The sequence below is a fragment of the Ursus maritimus genome, unplaced genomic scaffold (assembly GCF_017311325.1).
Source record: "Ursus maritimus isolate PB19 unplaced genomic scaffold, ASM1731132v1 scaffold_30, whole genome shotgun sequence".
In the NCBI taxonomy this organism is placed as follows: Eukaryota; Metazoa; Chordata; class Mammalia; order Carnivora; family Ursidae; genus Ursus; species Ursus maritimus.
In genome coordinates, this window is record NW_024425564.1 from 5,735,727 (window position 1) to 5,754,609 (window position 18,883).

An 18,883-nucleotide genomic window follows, 5' to 3' on the forward strand; every position below is an offset into this window, starting at 1 on the left:
AAATGTACATTTCAAAGCCATGCATTCCATTGTATGCAAATTATATCTTCATAAATTTGATTTCTAAAAAGTTGAATGTACCACACTGTCTCTAGAGAATATTTATTTAAGATCTTGGTATCCTTTTGGCCAGACTGTTAGTGGCTTACATACTAATATTTATGCAATTGGTATTTGTGTACTTATCTGTAGATCTTGTGTGACATGAAAAAACATGACTTGGACTTGAAAAGAATGTGAAGTGGAAAGCAATGCCTTTTGAGCATATTCTAAATATGCTCAAATTTAAATAAATTAAAATTGTGTTATTATTCCCACTTTACTTTTGGGAGCCCTAAGGTTTTGGAAATACAGCCCTATGCTTCTCAGAGCACAGAGCCCTTCTTTTCTGACCTCTCATTTTCCCCTGCACAGCTTCCAATACCAGTTAGAGTGTGGTAGGAGGAAGCCTGAATCTCTTGTTCTTGTTCTCCAAATCAGTTAACTTTTTAGGTTAAACATTGGGATGACCAATATTCTTGAATATCACACAGGAAGAGGATTCTCCCTCCCTAAATAATGGTATTTCAGCTTTTTGCAGGTAAAAGGAGGAAGCTACACTGAGCATTTTTGACCAAAGCACACTTTAGAGTTCCTGTTCCAGAGCTGCACCCAATCCAAAGTCCCCCAGGATGACTTTTATTATCTCTACTTTCAAAGTAGCTGCAAGCGCTGCAGGCAGGCTGTGACTTTCTTATTGGATCCGTTCTAGGAGAGGCAGTCACCTGTCAGTGGCTTTTGGTAGCCCTGTTTGTCCCCCTTCCTAAGAATATGTTTCCAGTCTGGGGATGGATTAGAAACCTACTCTTCCCAGCCCCTGCAGCCACACCTTTGGATGCGGACCACAAGAATAAACAGGTACCAATTGTCTCTGGAGCTGGGCCTTGTAGTTTAACTGAGGAGATCAGGAGCTTCCAGGTAGCCTCCTGGCTCAATCTGGATGGTGAGAGAGAAATATGTGGTGATGTGGAGGTGTGTCTGGGGGAGATGTGGGTCCTAAAAACAAAAGGGCTTGAGCTCTGGGTCACATAGTGAGAAAACTCCCTTCTCCTTCTGGAGTTAAGCCACAAGAGTGCTTGCAGTAAAAATAAATATGTAAAAGTATGAATGCATCAATACATGAAGGCAAGAAGGAGGGAATAAGATTGGCCAATAGGAGTGGACTAATTTTGTGTCTGCCTTCACTTCTTAAAATGAACTCAGGGTTTTTCAATTTCAAGAAAGCCCACAGGACACAAGAGAGTGGTTTACAGCTTTCTACACCTGCTGGGGAAACAGTTGGTTTTCAGAAAGAAGAGAGGGAAGGAAAATCCACTGGGGAGGGGTTGGAGTTGGTGGCAGTCTGTGAGGAAGAACAGCCAAAAAACTGTGTATAAAAGTAAATCTTTGAACAGGGGATTTTTTTTTTCCTGAAAGTTTTCACTCTGGTGGCTTTCTCACCACCTTCTCTTACAGAGTACTTCCTTGTCAGGGTGAACATTTCATGCTTTCACTTTCTGCTCTGAAGAAGATGGTGGGTTCTCCTGACTATTCTCCTGCTGGCTTCCTCCTCCTTCTCCTTCTTCTCCAGGCGTCTACATGGTACTCAGCAGGTCAGTGTTCTCTCTCCTTCTCTTTATTTATTGGCTTGTTTTTAATGGCTCTTCTCAGATGATGAAAAAACTCGATCATCCATCAGTCGTCGTTATACCTCCTCTAAAGGCAGTTATACTGGGGAGGAACTGTGATTGTGTTCATGCCAACTGAAGACTGGAAGGTTCTGGCCAAGAAGGACTGATCTTTATATCAACTCCCATTATTACTTTGGATAGATTTCATAAAACTCATAGCTCTAATGTTTAGCTAAATTGAGTATGAGTGGTTTTATCCTGATTAATTTCAATGTAACAGTATCAGTGAAAATATACTTTATAATGATCACATTGCCAAGATAACCTAAGCCCGAGTACAAAGTATTTGGAATCCCTGGTTATGATCTTTGACAAATCTTTTTTTCCCCCCCTCTGGGACTTGAGTTCTTCTTTCATAAAATAGAAAGGGGCCTCAGGATGAGATCTCAATAATGGGACCTCAACTCTGAGATTACATTTTTTAAATTAAAATCTCTTTAATTTGATATCAGTTAGTCAGGGAATATTAAAATGTTTGCTTTCTATACATGTTGACTCAGCAATTCTGCAAGACTTTATCATAAAGAAAATCTCTCTCATGTATATGTATAATATATTAAATGTCTATTGTGGGACTGTTTGTAGTAATAATAAATTGGAAGCAATATAAATATTTACCCTGATACAGGAAAAGCTTAAACACGATGTTATAGGCAATGTCAAAAACAAGAGGTAGAGTTAAATTATATGTACTAAAATGGTTGGATGTTCCTTATTGTAGAAATTGATGTATAATGATTCCATTTATGTGAAATAGAATAACTTTTACACTACACTGTGGATATAAGTAATGTCAAATATCTTTTCCTAAATTAAAATGACTCATATAACATGTATAGCCAGTAGTCCTGTTTCGGTTAACTAAGAAAACCTATCTGTTGCGTACTCTGGGTTTTACACAGGAATGGAAAGGAAGGGAGACCACGGCTCTCATCCAGCCTAATGGCCAGTGTCATGCTCCTTGCCCAAGACTGCCTGATCCACATTCTCTGGGACAGTCTGGCCATGGGATATTTCCTTTAAGCCCATGTGGCCTTGTCGTTTGTGTTAACACTCCTGGGCCCCCTCACAGCCATGCCTTTTTGAATTCTTCCCACTCCAGGGTCACTACATTTGTGGGCGCTTAAACTTTAACCATTCAAAAGAGCCCCAATACCCTGGCCTCTGCCAGTGCGAGTTTTGCCCAGGGGGCATCAGTCACCTTTTAGTTATCATTGATTTTTATACTAAAGTAAGTTTCAAATAGATGGCTTAAGTGACTTCACAAAGGAGCTTATTTCATAATTAAGCAAAGTCCCCATTTTTTGTTTGCAGCAGCCTCCTTCCCTGCCCCAGGGAATCCAACTATCCTCTCTGGTAAAGACTGCCCTGCTCTTGCCACCTGGAACCACTGGCTTCCAAGTCCTCTCAAGAAAATAATTCTTATGAAAAACGTTTCTTTATGATTCCAAGCATTCAGTGTTACTAAAAAAAAAAAAAGGCAACCAAACCTTATAAATTTTACATTTCACTTTGATATAAAACACTGTTAATCTTTTCCCTCACCCCTCAACACAGAGTAACCTAAATCTTTAAACCAGAAATGGCTACTTATCCTCTTAGGAGCAGTTCGTTGGGAGAGAAATGGATGAGTGTGGAGAGAAACACCTTCTACTCCTCTCCTACCAAAAGAAGGGATAATTGCTTAATAAGTTACTTTGCCACATTTAATTCTAAGTAAGTCTCTTTTATTTAGGTTTTACATAATTTACACATAAATATTATTTGTAAATGCATAGAAAAACTGTCATTTCAAATTCCAAATTATCAGTAGTTGTTACCTCTGGAGAATATAGTTGAAGAAGTTAGATTACATAGATATATATTTTAAGGCATATACAATTTTTTTGGAAAACAATGCAAATAAGAAAGAAATGCAGATGGGTCTCTTGTTTCATCCTCCCTCACTCATTTCCCCAATCTGTCTTTGATTTTCATGCAGTGTCCGGGTTTTCTGTGAAGGGACCGGCTGAGCCCATCATGGTTCTGCTAGGGACAGATGCCACTCTGCCCTGCCAGCTGTCCCCTGAGCAGAGTGCAGCCCACATGCATATTCGGTGGTACCGAACCCAACTCTCCCCTGCTGTGTTTGTGTACCAGAATGGACAGGAACAAGGTGGGGAGCAAATGCTGGAGTACCGTGGCAGGACAGAGTTGGTGAGAAACTCCATCAACAAAGGGGGTGTGGCCCTGCTGATCCAACATGTTCGTGCCTCTGATCATGGCCAGTACCGGTGTCATTTTAAGGATGGTCAGAGCTCCCAAGAGGCCATTGTGGAGCTGCATGTTATAGGTATGTTAACCTGGCACAGAGTGTGTATGTCATGGTGTAAAGCAAAGAGAAAAATAAGGATGTTTGGATTCCTAACCTGCCATTTCTTATGATCTTCCATATATTGAAATGCTAATTGACCTTGCAGAATGTCATTTCTTAAACTACACAGTGAGGCTAGGACTACGTACTCTATTTACTTTTAAACACCAAAAAAGGGCAATATTTCTGAATATGTTTTCATATCCCAAAAATCCCAGAAAATTAATTGACTAGTATTAATTCAGACAGGTATTGATACCTTCAGACATTAGTTTTCACCCAATCAGTAGAGAAAGACAATTTATAGGATAAACTCCTTTTTCTAATTTTAATCGGACCTGTTTTTTCCTCTCCTTGAAATGACATCAAAGCTCTCTTCGTCTAAGTGTAGTGCAAAGGCATCAAGTTGATTTCAAAACGGAATCACAGTTTGGCCTGACATTCACTGTGAGAGGTTTATTGACCTTTGAGCTTCAGTTAACTTATCAGTCTAGTGAGGGCATTTTGGCCTTCAGCCTCAGGGACTACTAAGCCCCAAGGACCCCAGGCCTTAAACCCATGCCTTCTCTCCTCAGGGTTGGGCTCTGCACCTCATGTTCACATGATGGGACCTGAGGTTGGTGGGATCCGAGTGCTGTGCTCTGCAGATGGCTGGTTCCCAAAACCCAGAGTGCAGTGGAGTGACATGATGGGAGTGAATCTACAGTCCCTCTCTGAGGTTCAGACCCAAGATGAAGATGGGCTCTTCCGTGTGGAAGCATCTCTTGTGGTCATGGACAGCTCTCTGGGCAATCTGACCTGTTCCATCCAGAATCCCCTCTCTGGACAGGAGAAAGCATCAGCCATCTTCCTCCCAGGTGAATGAGGCATAAACCCCAAAACAGAGTTGGGAGTGTAGTGAAGGCAGGGAGGAGGGAAGAAGGACTGAGGGAGTCTTGGAAAAAGGGCAGGATGGCCTCCAGACTAGTTTTCACTATGTCTTCACATGCCTGTGTCAGAGCCCTTCTTCCCCAGGATGGATCCATGGAAGGCAGCCCTGGCTGGGACAGTCCCTATACTGATGCTTCTCCTCGCTGGGATTAGCTACACTGGCTGGAGACAACATCAAGCTAAAGAAAGAGAAGTAAAGAAAAAGAAAACAAAATCTCATGAAAGAGATCAGATGAAGAAAGAAAAGGAAATGGCACTTGAGGCCAAAGGTAAATTGTGTCAGCAGAACAAATAGGGTTCATGGAAAAGCTGGGAGTATAGGTTGTATAAGGCGGGTGGGGAAATAAAAGATTGCCAAAGGACCCCAAGGAAAACATGGAGTACCAAAATTCCATAAAGCCTGAGTTTTATGGAAAGGAGGAAACCATGTGGGAAACTTGGAGAGTTGTGGGCAGTGGTCTGTACCCAAACTGTGGTGTTGCTTCTCCTTGTGGAAATGTCTTCCCCCATCTTCTCCTGACACACCTAAGAAATCTTGAATTCCCATGAAGGGTGGGCACTCCTTACTCAGTGACCCTATGACATTTCCCATGTAACTTTTCCTAGCACTTGTCATTTTAGATTCCACATGTATGTTTGCTAATCCTTCTCACCTTCTTAACTATGGGATCCCTAAGGGAGGGCCACATTGAATTCATTCAGCTCCTCCATGAACTTAAGAGCAGCTAAAACCCAATTTGATGGATTTTATCTCTCTTCTTTCAGAGAACCTCAAGGCAGAGCTTGGTGAGTCTTGCTTCTTCTCATGCCCTGTGTAGAATTTGCTCCCCTTTCCACATCTGTTGTAGGTCTCTCACTGAATGTTGTTTCTTTCAGAACGGCGAAAGGCACTATACCTTGTAGGTAAGAGACTGGGTTTCCCACACCCCTCAATGTTTTGATGTCCAACACTTTCTCAGCTCCCTCCCTTCAGAGGGAAAGACTGAAAGATTTAATAGTGACTAGTGAAAAAAAATAAGGGGGAAGGAGAGGAATGTGAGGCTCTGGATGTCTTGTCTTGTCTTAATTGGATTTGCTCTGTTTTAGATTGGAAGAAGGCCCTGCTGTATCCTGGTAAGTAACTCTCTGGCTTAGATCTTGCCATGTGCCTCTGATATTCCAAGTATAATAAGTAGACACATAAGCATACACACACACACATCCATGTGCAAGTTGTGAAGATTTATTTGGTATCAATCTATAGTATTTTGTATTTGGAAGCTCAAATATTCAATTGTTTTTCACAGCTAAGGATAAAGAAGAAATTACTGTTGACTGGTAAATTCCACATAGCTAGAGTAGGACTCGACACGAATTGTTAACCCATCCACTATGGAGAAGTAAGAGAAAGAACTCAGAGTGATTTTGTTGAGATTTAGGAAGAATAAAGAATACCCTATTCTTTATTTCTATAAATAGAAATAGCATAGAATCAACATTTCTATACTGTGAATAAAGTTTAAAAGAGCAGAAAATATATTATATTTTATATTTGGGAAAAATATATTAAATTTTTTAATTTATTTTGCCTATTTGAAATAAACAAAGTAAAGTTCAGTACATAGGAACAAGGTTTATGTTTGAAAAGCTTAAAAAACAATCTTTCAAAATATTTTAATATCATAAAAATATATTTATCTGGTGGTAGAGGGAATTGGCTATTTTATATCTTCTAATATCTGTGTCCATGTACTAAGTGTGTTTAAGACTGTGTGTGTGCGCATTTGTGATACAGAGTTAGACCTCAAAAGCCTTCTAGGTAATTCCTTAAATATATAGCTGTGCAATTTTTATATGCCAGATACTGTGCTAGATGTTGGTGGCGTAAGCTGTGATCTCTGACCCTAGAACTTAAAGTCCATTGGGGGAAGTAAGCTAAGAACCAGGCAACTGCACACAGCCTGATAAGTACTTTGATATGACAGGGTCAAGGCACCCCTCCCAAGGGTTAAAGTAAGGTAAGCAGTTTCTACTGAGAGTTTCCTTTCCTTTTTCGTTTCCTTTTCTTCTTTTCCTTTCCTTTCCTTTCCTTCTTTCCTTTTCTTTCTTTAAGATTTTATTTATTTATTTGAGAGAGAGAGAGAATGAGCAGGGGGAGGGAGGGGATAAGCAGACTTCCCACTGAGCAGGGAGCCCAATTTGGGGCTCAATCCCAGGACCCTGAGATCATGATCTGAACTGAAGATGCTTAACTAACTGAGTCACCCAGGTGTCCCTCTACTAAGAGTTTTCTTTCAGGAGCTGCTTTAAAATGTTCCCATGGTTCTAGAGGAGAGAGCAAAGTATAGTAAGGATGAGGACATACAGGTTTTAGTTCCAACTCTGTCAATTACAGCTGAGGAATTCAGTCATTTTTGCTTTCTTAATCTCAGCCTTCTTATCTCTAAGATGAAGAGATTGCAGATGCCCTTGACGACTCATATATTCATCAATTCTATATATAGAATGCTACCCTTCTTAGAAGAGGGCAGCTCAGCGAGAGACCATCAAGACTTATAGATAAGTTCTTTTCTGCCTATTGCCCCAAGACATTAAGAGAATATCCAATCTTTAAATAAAACACAAGTCCTGTCATAAGAGAAGTGACCCCAGACAGGGGCAGATATAGTTCTATTCCTTATGAAGAATCTATCCCTGGAGAAAAATATTAAAAATGTGATTACAAGCATTAAAATTTTAAAAAGTCAGTTTAAAAGACTTAGTCTGAAGCTTAAACTCTACTTCTACTCTGAGGTGGTCATAGACTGGGAAAACACTAAAATAAAATCATAAAATAAAAGGACATTTTGTAGTTTTCATCCTCAATGAGGAGTGCCACAAAGGTCTTAAGAGCATAGGTGCTTAGAACACTAGACCCTGCTCCAGGTGTTCTCCAGACTTACTCCCCCAGCACTGGGCCAAATGAGGGGATCGTTTCTAATCTGAGACAGCACACGAAGTACACCCTTTGTCTTGTATTTTCTGGACACTGCCAAGTTCAAGGGGCTCAAAGGAGGAGGGAAAGAGAGCTGAGAAGAGAGAGCAATGAGCCAGGAAAGGAAGTGTGTCCCTCCTCTTCATTCTGTGGGTATGCTACCATCATAGTGTCAATTTGCTCTTTTTCAGACTGGAGGAAGGAAAAGTTCCAGCTTGGTGAGTGGCTCTTTATCTTTTTGACTCCTTTCCAACCTGCCCTCTGATACTCCATTTTTCCCTCCTAACATCATCTCTTACTTGAAAAGACAGAGGAACCATTATTCTGGTAAAGAAGGGAAGAACCATTGGCCTGAGCTGAAAATTGCTGCTAGGATTATCTACTCTGGTTGTATCTACCCCTTCATATATTGGCCATGCTTTCTCACCTGTGGGGGGAGGGGGTCCACTTGCTTCTGAACGAAATTATAGCCCCTCAGTTGAGGAAATCCCCAACTGAGTAAAAAGTGTTCAAAATGATGAGAGTAACTTAGCTGCTCTTTTTAAAGAGGTCAGCTGACATGGAGCCTATTAGTAATTGAAGAACATAGTTCTAATTTGTAGATAATTTGGAAAGAATACTATTGTCAAGTAAACCCTGCAAGTCCCAGCTCACTCTGGCACTCTGCCAAGACACTGATAATAGCATAAGTAAGATAAGATGAGATAAGTAGCATTGAACCCATGGTAGGAGCACCCCATAGCTCCACCTCCCCCAACAGACACTTTCAGAAGACAGGTGTTCTTTCATTATTCGATCCTGTTTCTCTAAGGTTTCACCTGCACAACAGCTTTCTGAAATATATAATGTTGGCCTTTCTCTTCGCTTTTCTTTCCCCACAGCCAATGTGACTATAAATCAGGAAATCCATCAGAATAATTCTGACCCAGAGAGAAAAGAGAACTTCAGAGAGGAAACAGAGGATCTATCTCTTAGTGATAAGAGGGGAGACTGCAACCTTATCACACTTAATCAGGAAGGCTTCACCTCAGGAAAACATTATTGGGAAGTGGGTATTGAGGACATTGATGAGTGGACTCTAGGCGTGTATGAGAAGCCCGCAGTCAAGAGTGGGTTATCCACCGATCTACAAAACAAGATATTCAGAGTCATAGAGAAGAAAGGATGTGAATACAGAGCTCTCACCTGTGGGTCCCAAGACATTTCCCTAAAAGAGCATCTCCTGTTAGAAAAGTATCCACAAAAGATTGTGATTTTCTTGGATTATGAAGACAATGACATTTCTTTCTATGACATGACTCAGGGTACCCACATCTTCTCCTTCACACAGGCAAACTTCTCTGGGTCCCTCTATCCTTACTTCAACCTTAAATCCATGGAGCATTCCCTATCTGAGCCATACTAAGTGACTTAGAGGAAGAATCTATACCGTGAAGACAATAGTCTATTCTCTGTAAACCCTAGAATGCCAGTTCGGATGGGTGACCTCAGGCTCACTGATTATGAGGCCTCTTGGCTTGAGGCTCCATGAGTCCCCATGAACAGCGGGGTTTCTTAATTGCAGAGAAGAAACTTTTTGTTGTGTTGTTATTGTTATAAATGCTATTTCTTGCTTTATATCTAATATATCACAGATTGATAATTTTCTAAAATAAATTACCGGACAAATAAAGTCAATAAAAAAACAATGTATACAGTTACAAGTTGTAATTAGCTTATTGTTAGGTTCAATATACTTAAAACTGTCAATTTCCTCTACAACGTTTGTAATACTCTAGTTCTGTATTTGTCTCATAAAGAACAGGTAAGAAACAGTTAATATAGTTCACTGGTCTGTGAACAACACTTTGAGTGGCACTGCTAAAGCAGTATTCAAAGGAGTAAAAACTAGATAAACCCCTTCAGCTTTCTCATAGCAACGCTGAATAAAAGCAACAAAATACTGCTATTTTCTGATGTTGAAGGAGAAAAGTTAAATTGTGGTTTGAGGAATGCGTGGGTGGCTCAGTCAGTTAAGTGTCTGCCTTTTGTTCAGGTCATGATTCAGGGTCCTGGGGTGGAGCCCTGGTTCAGACTCCCTGCTCAGTGGGGAGCCTGGTTCTTCCTCTACCTGCTGCTCCCCCCACTTGTGCTCTGTCTCTCTGTTTCTGTCTCTCTCTCTGACAAATCAATAAATAAAAATTTTAAAATAAATAAATAAATTATAATTTAATACATGCTAATCTATATCTTAAATGCAAGGATAATTTGAGGAAAGAAAAAATAAATATCAATCATAATCCAATTCTAATAAATGTGAAGATGTTAGCATGACAGAGGTCTGGGAAAATCAATGAGGTAAGAGCATTTTGAGGTATTTGTCTTATCAAAGAAAGAGAGAGACATTTTATTGCTTTGCCTAAGATATTAATAAGGGAAATGACTACTTTATATTTTGGGGAATTCTAAGTATATCCACCAGCAGAGGTAAGGAAGGGCCCTTCTTCTCCCTCTAATCAAACCTATCTGCTATATTAAAATGAGATGACTAGAGGAAACAGTACTTAATGTTTAAACAGGGGTAAGAAGAGAATGTGCTCCTATGAGCTAGACTGAAAAACCTGGTAAATTCTGTGGATATAGGGTTGAGTACCCGGAAGAATCTTGCCCCAGCAGCAGGGAATAATCAGCACTAGACTAAAAACTGATCCAATACATACTGATAAACAAATCTTAAAAGCAAGGCTCAAAAGGATCAAATTATTTACAAATATCTAACTTCATTCCAGAGCAGAGCTCAACCAGGTAAAATGAACAGTGTCTGACATCCAATAAAAAATTATTGGGCTTGGAAAGAAGCAGGAAAATCCAACTCATAATGAACAAAAAAAAATCAATAAATTGAAATTAACATGGAACTGATACAGGTGTTAGATTTAACAGATAAGGACATTAAAACAGAAGTTGTAACTATATTCCAGATATTCAAAAAGTTCACTAGAGATATGCATTTAAAAGAAAGACCCAAATTCAACTTCTTTAGATGGAAGTGACAATGCGTTAGATAAAAATTGCCTTGGATATGGTTAGCAGCAGATTAACCATTGCAGAAATAAATACTCAGTGAACTTGAAGACATAGAAATGGAAACTACCCAAAATAAAACACACAGAAAAAGAAAAGAACTAAAAAATAAAGAGTAGCAGTGAGTTGTGGGAGAACTTTAAAGGGCCCAGTACAAAGGCAACTGAAGTCCTTGAAAAGAAATGGGCAAACAGAAAAAAACAAAAAATGAGAAAATAAGAACCAAAAATATATTCTAAATTTGAACATTATAAACTCCAGATCCAAAAAGCTGTCCTAGGCAGGGTTTCTCTAACAAAAGTACTGTAGATTCAGTGGCATATAAACTACAGAAATTTGTTTCTCATGATTCTGGAGGCTTAGAAGTCCAAGATGAAGGTGCCTTCAGATTTGGGGTCTAGTGAGAGCTAGTTTCCTGACTTGTAGATGGTTGTCTTTACACTGTGTCTTCACATGACTGAAGGGGTGATGGAGTTCTGTGGGGTCTCCTTTATAAGGACACTAATTTCATTTATAAAGGCTCCAGCCTCATGTCTTAATTACTTCCCCAATGTGGAAATACTAAATACCATCACTTTGGGGATCAGGCTTCAATACACATATTTTGGGAGCACACAAACATTCATTCTATAGCAAAGTTCAATGAACTCAAAGCACAGAAGTAAAGAAAACATGTATCACATGAAAATCAAATTACTTAAAATCAGAAATTTAAAGAACCCAGAGTAAAAAATTAAAATATCTACTGAAGAACAAAGCTAAAGATGACAAAATCTGTCCCATTGTAAACAGTGCAAGTGAGAAAACAATGGCAGAACATCATAAAATACCGGAAAAAAATATATCAGAATAGATTTAATACCCAGTGAAAAATTTTCAAAAGCAAATGTGAAATAAAGATGTTTTCCTTTATATACAAGCAGAAAAAACCAATCATCACCAGGAGACCCACACTACAAGAAATGATAAAAGAGTCCCTTTAGACAGAAGGAAAATGGTAACCAATGGAAATGTGTATCTATACAAAGGAATGAAGAGAATTGGAAATGGTACCTGTATGGATAATTATAGAATGATTTATTTTTATTGTTTAAAAATTTCAAAAGATAAGAGACTCTTTAAACAAAAATAGTAACAATGAAAAGTACAACAGAAGAAAAAATATAATGTGTGACAACAACAGCAAAAAGACCAGGAGGAAAGACATCAAAATACACTGCTGTAAGTCTCCTAATAGACATGAAGCAATATAACAGCAGTTCAAGTTAGAATGTTGTAAGTTAAATGTGAATGCTATAAACTGCTAACAACCACTAAAATAACAACAAAATTACAGCTATTATGCCAGAAAAGGAAATAAAATAGACCATCAAAATATAACCAACTAGTTAAAACAGAAAAAGAGGAAAAAGTTAACATAGTATAGATAGAACAAATAGAAAATAAACAGATGATAGACTTGAACCATATCAGTAAGGACATCAAATGCAAAGGAAGATCACTGGGTTGATTAAGAAAATAAATAGCTAAATATATGCTGCCCACAAGAAAAATATTTTATTTATTTTATTTTATTTTATTATTTTTAAAGTAACAGCTTTTTTAAAAGATTTTATTTATTTATTTGATAGAGAGAGACAGCCAGTGAGAGAGGGAACACAAGCAGGGGGAGTGGGAGAGGAAGAAGCAGGCTCCTAGCGGAGAAGCCCGATGTGGGGCTCGATCCCAGAATGCAGGGATCACGCCCTGAGCCGAAGGCAGACACTTAACGACTGCACCACCCAGGCGCCCTAACAGCTTTTTTTAAAGATTTTATTTATTTATTTGATAGAGAGAGACAGCCAGTGAGAGAGGGAACACAAGCAGGGGGAGTGGGAGAGGAAGAAGCAGGCTCCTAGCGGAGAAGCCCGATGTGGGGCTCGATCCCAGAATGCAGGGATCACGCCCTGAGCCGAAGGCAGACACTTAACGACTGCACCACCCAGGCGCCCCACAAGAAAAATATTTTAAATATAAAAACAAAAATAGGTTAAAATTAAAAGAATGGAAAAATACGTATTATACAAACATTAACGAAAAGATAGCTGGAATGGCTCTATTAACATCAAAGTAGATTACAAAACAAAGAATATTATCCAGGATAAAGAAGGTCATTCTATAACAATAAAAGGATCAATTCATCAAGAGAGTGTTGTAATACCAAAAGTTTAGATAACAATAAACATTTAAATAAACATAAACAATAAATGCTAAATATTATTTAAGAGATCTTCAAAATTCATAAATAAAAATCTGATACCCTGCTGTCAATAATTGATGGAATAAGTAGATTATAAGGATATGGAATGTTGAATGAAACCATCAACCAACATGACCTAATTGACATTTATAGAACATACCACTGAGCAAGAAAAAGCACATTTTATTCAATGAGCTCATGCAGAATATTAACAAAGAGAGATCATCTTCTGTGCCACCAACTATATCTCAATAAATTAAAAAAAGATTCACATCATAGGAACTATCTTCTCTGTTCACAGTAAACTTAAACTAGAAAGTAACTCAGGAAGATATCTACAGAAATCCCCACATATTTGGAAACACACTTCTATAAACCTTGGGTCAAATAAGAAACAAAAAATGAAATTAGAATTAGACTTTAAAAAACAGTAAATAGTGAAAACCCAAAGCCAAGAGGGGAGACAAAAAACAATAGTAGAGGAAGTTAAATCCTTTAGTGCCTATGCTATAGAAAACATTAAATACAGCTTAACTCCTTTCAGATTAATATAAATCCTCCCATTAAAGGCCTAATTACTTTAGTTTCTATTACCTCATCCAACATATACGACTTTCAGCAAAAAATTGCAAGGCATGCCAAAGGCAAAAACAAGATGAAATACACACATACACAAATCAAAAAACAAACAAACAAAAAAATAGTTTGAAAAGGCAAATTCAGCAACGGAATAAGACTCAGATATGATACAGAAGTTGCAATTATCAGTCAGGAAATTTAAAATAATTATGAATAATATAGTAAGGGCTCCAGTTGAAATAAAAAAGGAAACATGCAAGACCACATCTGTAACATAAGCAGAGATACAAAATTCTAAGAATGAACCCAATGGGAATGCTAGAAATAAAAAAATATGGTAACAGAAATGAAGAATGCATTTGATGGTATTTTTTTTTTGTCAGTAAACTCAAAATGGCCCAAGAAAGAGTCAGTGAACCTGAAAAGAGATGAATAGAAACTCCCCAAACTAAAATGCAAGAAAAGAAAGAATGACAAAAAGAGAACAGTGTCCAATAACGAAGGGACAATATCTAAAGATATAACATCTGTGCAACTGGAATACTGGAAGAAGAGAGAAATCATAAGAAATATTTGAGGTAATAATGGCTGAGAGCTTCCCAAACTTTTTGATAGACATAGAAACACAGATCCAGGAAGCTCAGAGAACACCAAAAAAGGGTAAACACTAAAAACGTTACACCTAAACCCATGATACTCAAACTGTATAAAACCAAAGACAAATGGAAAATCTCAAAGGAGGTTGCATATTGCCCATAGAGGAACAAGAGTAAGAATTACAGCTAATTTCTTGTCAGCAAGCATGTAAGCAGGAAGAGAGTGAATTGGAATCTTTCAGTGGAATGGAATGAATTATATATCCAGCAAAAACAGTGTGCTAAGTAAAAAAAGCCAGACACAAGAGGTCACATATGGTACAGTGCAATTTATATGAAATATCTGGAATAGGTCAAACCATACAGATAAGAAGCAGATTACTGGTTTCTGAGGGAGGGAGAGAGGAAGTAATGAAGAGTGATTTCATGGATAGGAAGTCTCCTTCAGAAGTGATAAAAATGTTTTAGAACTAGATAGAAGTGATGGTTGCACAGCACTATGAATGTATTAAAAACCAGTGAATTGTATGCTTTAAAATAGTTACTTTTATATGATGTGGATTTCACCTCAATAAAAAATGATATGAAGGAGGAATAAAGAGTCACTGAAAAACAAAAACCAAAGGAATTCATTGTTAGTATATCTGGCCTGCAAGAAATGTGAAAAGGAGTCCTTCAGACAGAAGAAAAATGACATAGATCAGAAAAATAGATCTGCATAGAAAAAGAAAGAAGGTCAGAAAAAAATGAAAATAAAATTAAACTTTCTTTTTTCTTATTATTAACAGATATAAAAGATAGCTGTTCAAAGCAATGATAACAACAATATTTTGGGTGATTATAGTAAATGGATAAAAGAGATGAATGACAGCAATATCACAAGGTATAGGAAAAATTATTTGTGAATACTCTATTACAAAGTATTCACATTACACATGAAGTGGTATAGTGTTATTTGAGGTGAGCTTAGATTATTTAAAAGTATATATTGTAAACTTCAGCTAATCACTAAAAGATTTTAAAGAAAGTATAAATGATATGCTAAAGGAGACAATAATATGGAATCACATAAAAAGATCTGTTAAAACTGGAAAAGGCAAAGCAGGAGGAGGCAGGCGGCAGCAGGCAGCATCTCTTTCTGCCCATGGGTCCTGTCTCTGTGCTTTAATAAAACCACCATTTTGCACGGGAAAAAATAAACCAAAAAACCAAAAAACAAACAGAAAAGGCAGAAAAGGGGAAAGGGATATAAAAAAGAACAAATGCGATGAATGGAAAACAGTTACAAAGGTAATAAATATTAATTTGACTATATACAGAGAAAAATCATCTAACCATAAATGGTCTAAATACACCAATCAAATGACAGTGATTGTCAGCATAGATAAAAAGACAAGACCCAGCCAAACATTGTCAATAAGAAACTCACTTTAAATTATAAAGACTCAAATACTTAGAAGTAAAGGGATAGAGAAAGATATATCATATGAAAATTAATTGAAAGCAAGCCAAAGTATTTATATTAATTTCAGATGAAAGGTAATATGTATGATAAAGGAGTTAATTCCCCAAGAAGACATAACAATCCTTGTATGTAGGTGTTGAGTCACTAAATTCTACACATGAAACTATTAACACATTTTATGTTAACTAACTAGAATTTAAATTAAAAACTCGAGAAAAACAACAATCTTAAATGTATATGTACCTACATCAGAATATCAGAGTACATGAGGCAAAAAAATAACAGAACTAAATGGAGAAATAGATAAACTGACTATTAGAGTTTGAGTTTTAAACATCCTTATAATAGCCTTATATTGCTGTTCTAGCAAATTTCCACAAATTTAGTGGCTTAAAACCACACAAATTATCCTATTAAAGTTCTGAAGTCTGACAGGTCTCACTGGGCTAAAATCAAGGTGTTGGCAGGACTCCATTCTTCCCTTCTGGAAGCTCGAGGGTAGAATCTGTGTCCTTGACTTCCCAGCTTCTAACGGTGCTCACATTCTTTGGCTCAGGGTCTCCATCCTTCATCTTCAAACCAGAAATAGCAGGCTGGGGGTGCCTGGGTGGCTCAGTCGTTAAGTGCCTGCCTTCAGCACAGGGCATGATCCTGGCGTTTTGGGATCGAGCCCCACATCAAGTTCCTCCGCTGGAAGCCTGCTTCTTCCTTTCCCACTCCCCCTGCTTGTGTTCCCTCTCTCGCTGGCTGTCTCTATCTCTGTCAAATGAGTAAATAAAATATATATACAAAAAACAAAACACAGCAGGCTGACTTCATCTCATACTGCACCACTCTGACCTTTTATCTCCCTCTTCCACTTTAAAAGATCTTTGTTATAATAGGTCCATTCAGATAACCCTGGATAATCTTCCTATCCTACAGGTAGCTGATCGACAACCTTAATTTTTTCTGCTATCTTAACCCCTATTTGCTATGTAATATAACATATTTTACAGATTCTGGGGATGAGGATGTAGATATTTCTAAGGAGCCATTATTCTGCCTATCATTCTCTGCTATCACTAATTGATAACTCAAGATTAAGAGCAGGTGATCAAGATTAACATCAAAAGTGGTGTCATGTTGACTGTATGTACCCTTGAAATGATGTGACAAGAATTGTCCACTCTAATAGAGTGTGGGCTTCATCCTCAAAACACATAACTCTTGTCTAACCATTTACGAAAAATGAAGACAAACCCAAAACAAAAATGTTTTGTCAGAACTCTTCAAACTGTCAAGGTCATTAAAAATAAAGAACATCTTAGAAACTGTCACAGCCAAGAGCAGCCTAAGTTGACATGACAAATTAATGTAATATGGTATTCTGGATAGAACCCCAGGAGAGAAAAAGAGAATTAGGTAAAAACTAAGAAAATCTAAATAAAGTACAAACTTCAGTTAATAATAATGTATCAACATTGGTTTATTAGTGTGACTATAGCACCATACAAATGTAAAAAAAATGCTAATTGGGGAAGCCAAGATGGAGTACTTTTCAACACCTGCACTAACTCTGGACTCTTCTATAAATCTAAACCATTCTAAAATTGGGTGGGGGAATGGACGAAATAGGTGAAAAGGATTAAGAGGTACAAACTTCCAGTTATAAAATAGAGTCATCACAAGGATGAGAAGTACAGCATAGGGAATATAGTTAATACTATTGTATAATATATCATGACAGATAGCAACTACACTTATTGTGGTGAGCATAGCATAATGTATAGAATTGTCAAATCACTATGTTGTACACCCAAAACTAATATAATATTGTATGTCAACTGTACTTAATTGAAAGTTATTGTTAAAATGTATTTTAATAGTGGAATCCACAATTTTAAAAATTCATTAACTAATTTATAAATTAAGAATTGATTGAAAATGGGAACAATGAAAAGAAACAAATACATGTACACAGTATATATATAACAAATATATATTCATAATTTACATATATATTTATAGAAATATGCAGCACCTAATAGAAGAGAATCTTCCAGAGATGAGGAAAGATTGGAGTCTTAACAGATGGTCAGAGTACTGGGACAGCAAGAAATCTTCACCAAGTAAATCTCTAAGAAAAGATTACCTATAGAGGGACATGAATCAAACCAACATCTTGTTTCCCATCAGCAGCACTATATAATAGTGGAAAAATGCCTTCTAATTTTTGAAGTGACCAAAAATTTAATAATTAGCTGAAGTATAAACAGTATTTTGGGGAAAATAATATTTTCAGTGATACATGGTCTCAGAAATTTTACCTACTACATGTGCTTTTAGGAAGATCTTGAAGATAATACTCTAGAGAAATGAGGCCTAAACCAAGAAAGTGGATCCAATCCAGTTGAATAATGAAAAGAATTCCAAAGTAACAAAGAGCAAGAGATTCAGAGGAAAATATTTCAAGGTCGGGGAAACTGTGATTCTATCAATATTACAAACTGGAAAGGAAAGATTCTACTTCTGGCAAGTTTTAGCTGAAAAGGTTTGTATTAAAGGATATTACATAGCACACAAACTACTTGGTAATCAAAAAGCTAGACTCTGATGAACATGAGCAATAATAAAAGTCCTAGCTATCATGGAGTTGTTTAGTGAAAACACTCCGTATCACCACTGTCTACATTCCACCTGGAGACGAGAGCCTCTAATGTGGGAAAATTACAATAAGCAAGGAGAGTGTTCAAAGAGGGTGAAAGACCACAAATGGCAACTGTCCAAGATGTAAGTGTAGAGCATTCAGAGAATAAATTATCCTGGAAAAAATATATGCAGGAGTGGGGAGCTTGGAAGAAAAGATAGTTTGAGAAAAATTGACATATTTTAAAAAAGTGTAAGGCATGATCTTAAGCAACGGCTGAAGTATAAGAACAGATACAACAGGGATTATGATACTAGGAATAGTTTCCTTCAGGTGACCCAGTAGTTATGATATTGATCCTGGAAAA

At 37.4% G+C, this 18,883-nt stretch overlaps 1 protein-coding gene across 2 annotated transcripts; it reads left to right on the plus strand.

Annotated features, from left to right (window-relative positions):
- Positions 1-1,491: 1,491 nt before the first annotated feature.
- Positions 1,492-9,642, plus strand: LOC103682267 (butyrophilin-like protein 1). Of its 2 annotated transcripts, none has more exons than XM_008711840.2 (9): positions 1,492-1,631; positions 3,691-4,041; positions 4,638-4,919; positions 5,061-5,261; positions 5,758-5,778; positions 5,869-5,895; positions 6,079-6,105; positions 8,137-8,163; positions 8,827-9,642. In XM_008711840.2, exons 1-9 carry the CDS (start codon positions 1,523-1,525, stop codon positions 9,348-9,350), a joined length of 1,569 nt encoding a protein of 522 aa, XP_008710062.2. In that variant the 5' UTR covers positions 1,492-1,522; the 3' UTR covers positions 9,351-9,642. The 2 variants fall into 2 exon arrangements, with proteins under 2 accessions (XP_008710062.2, XP_040500724.1); XM_040644790.1 differs by having other exon boundaries at positions 3,849-4,041.
- The last annotated feature ends 9,241 nt before the right edge of the window (positions 9,643-18,883 follow it).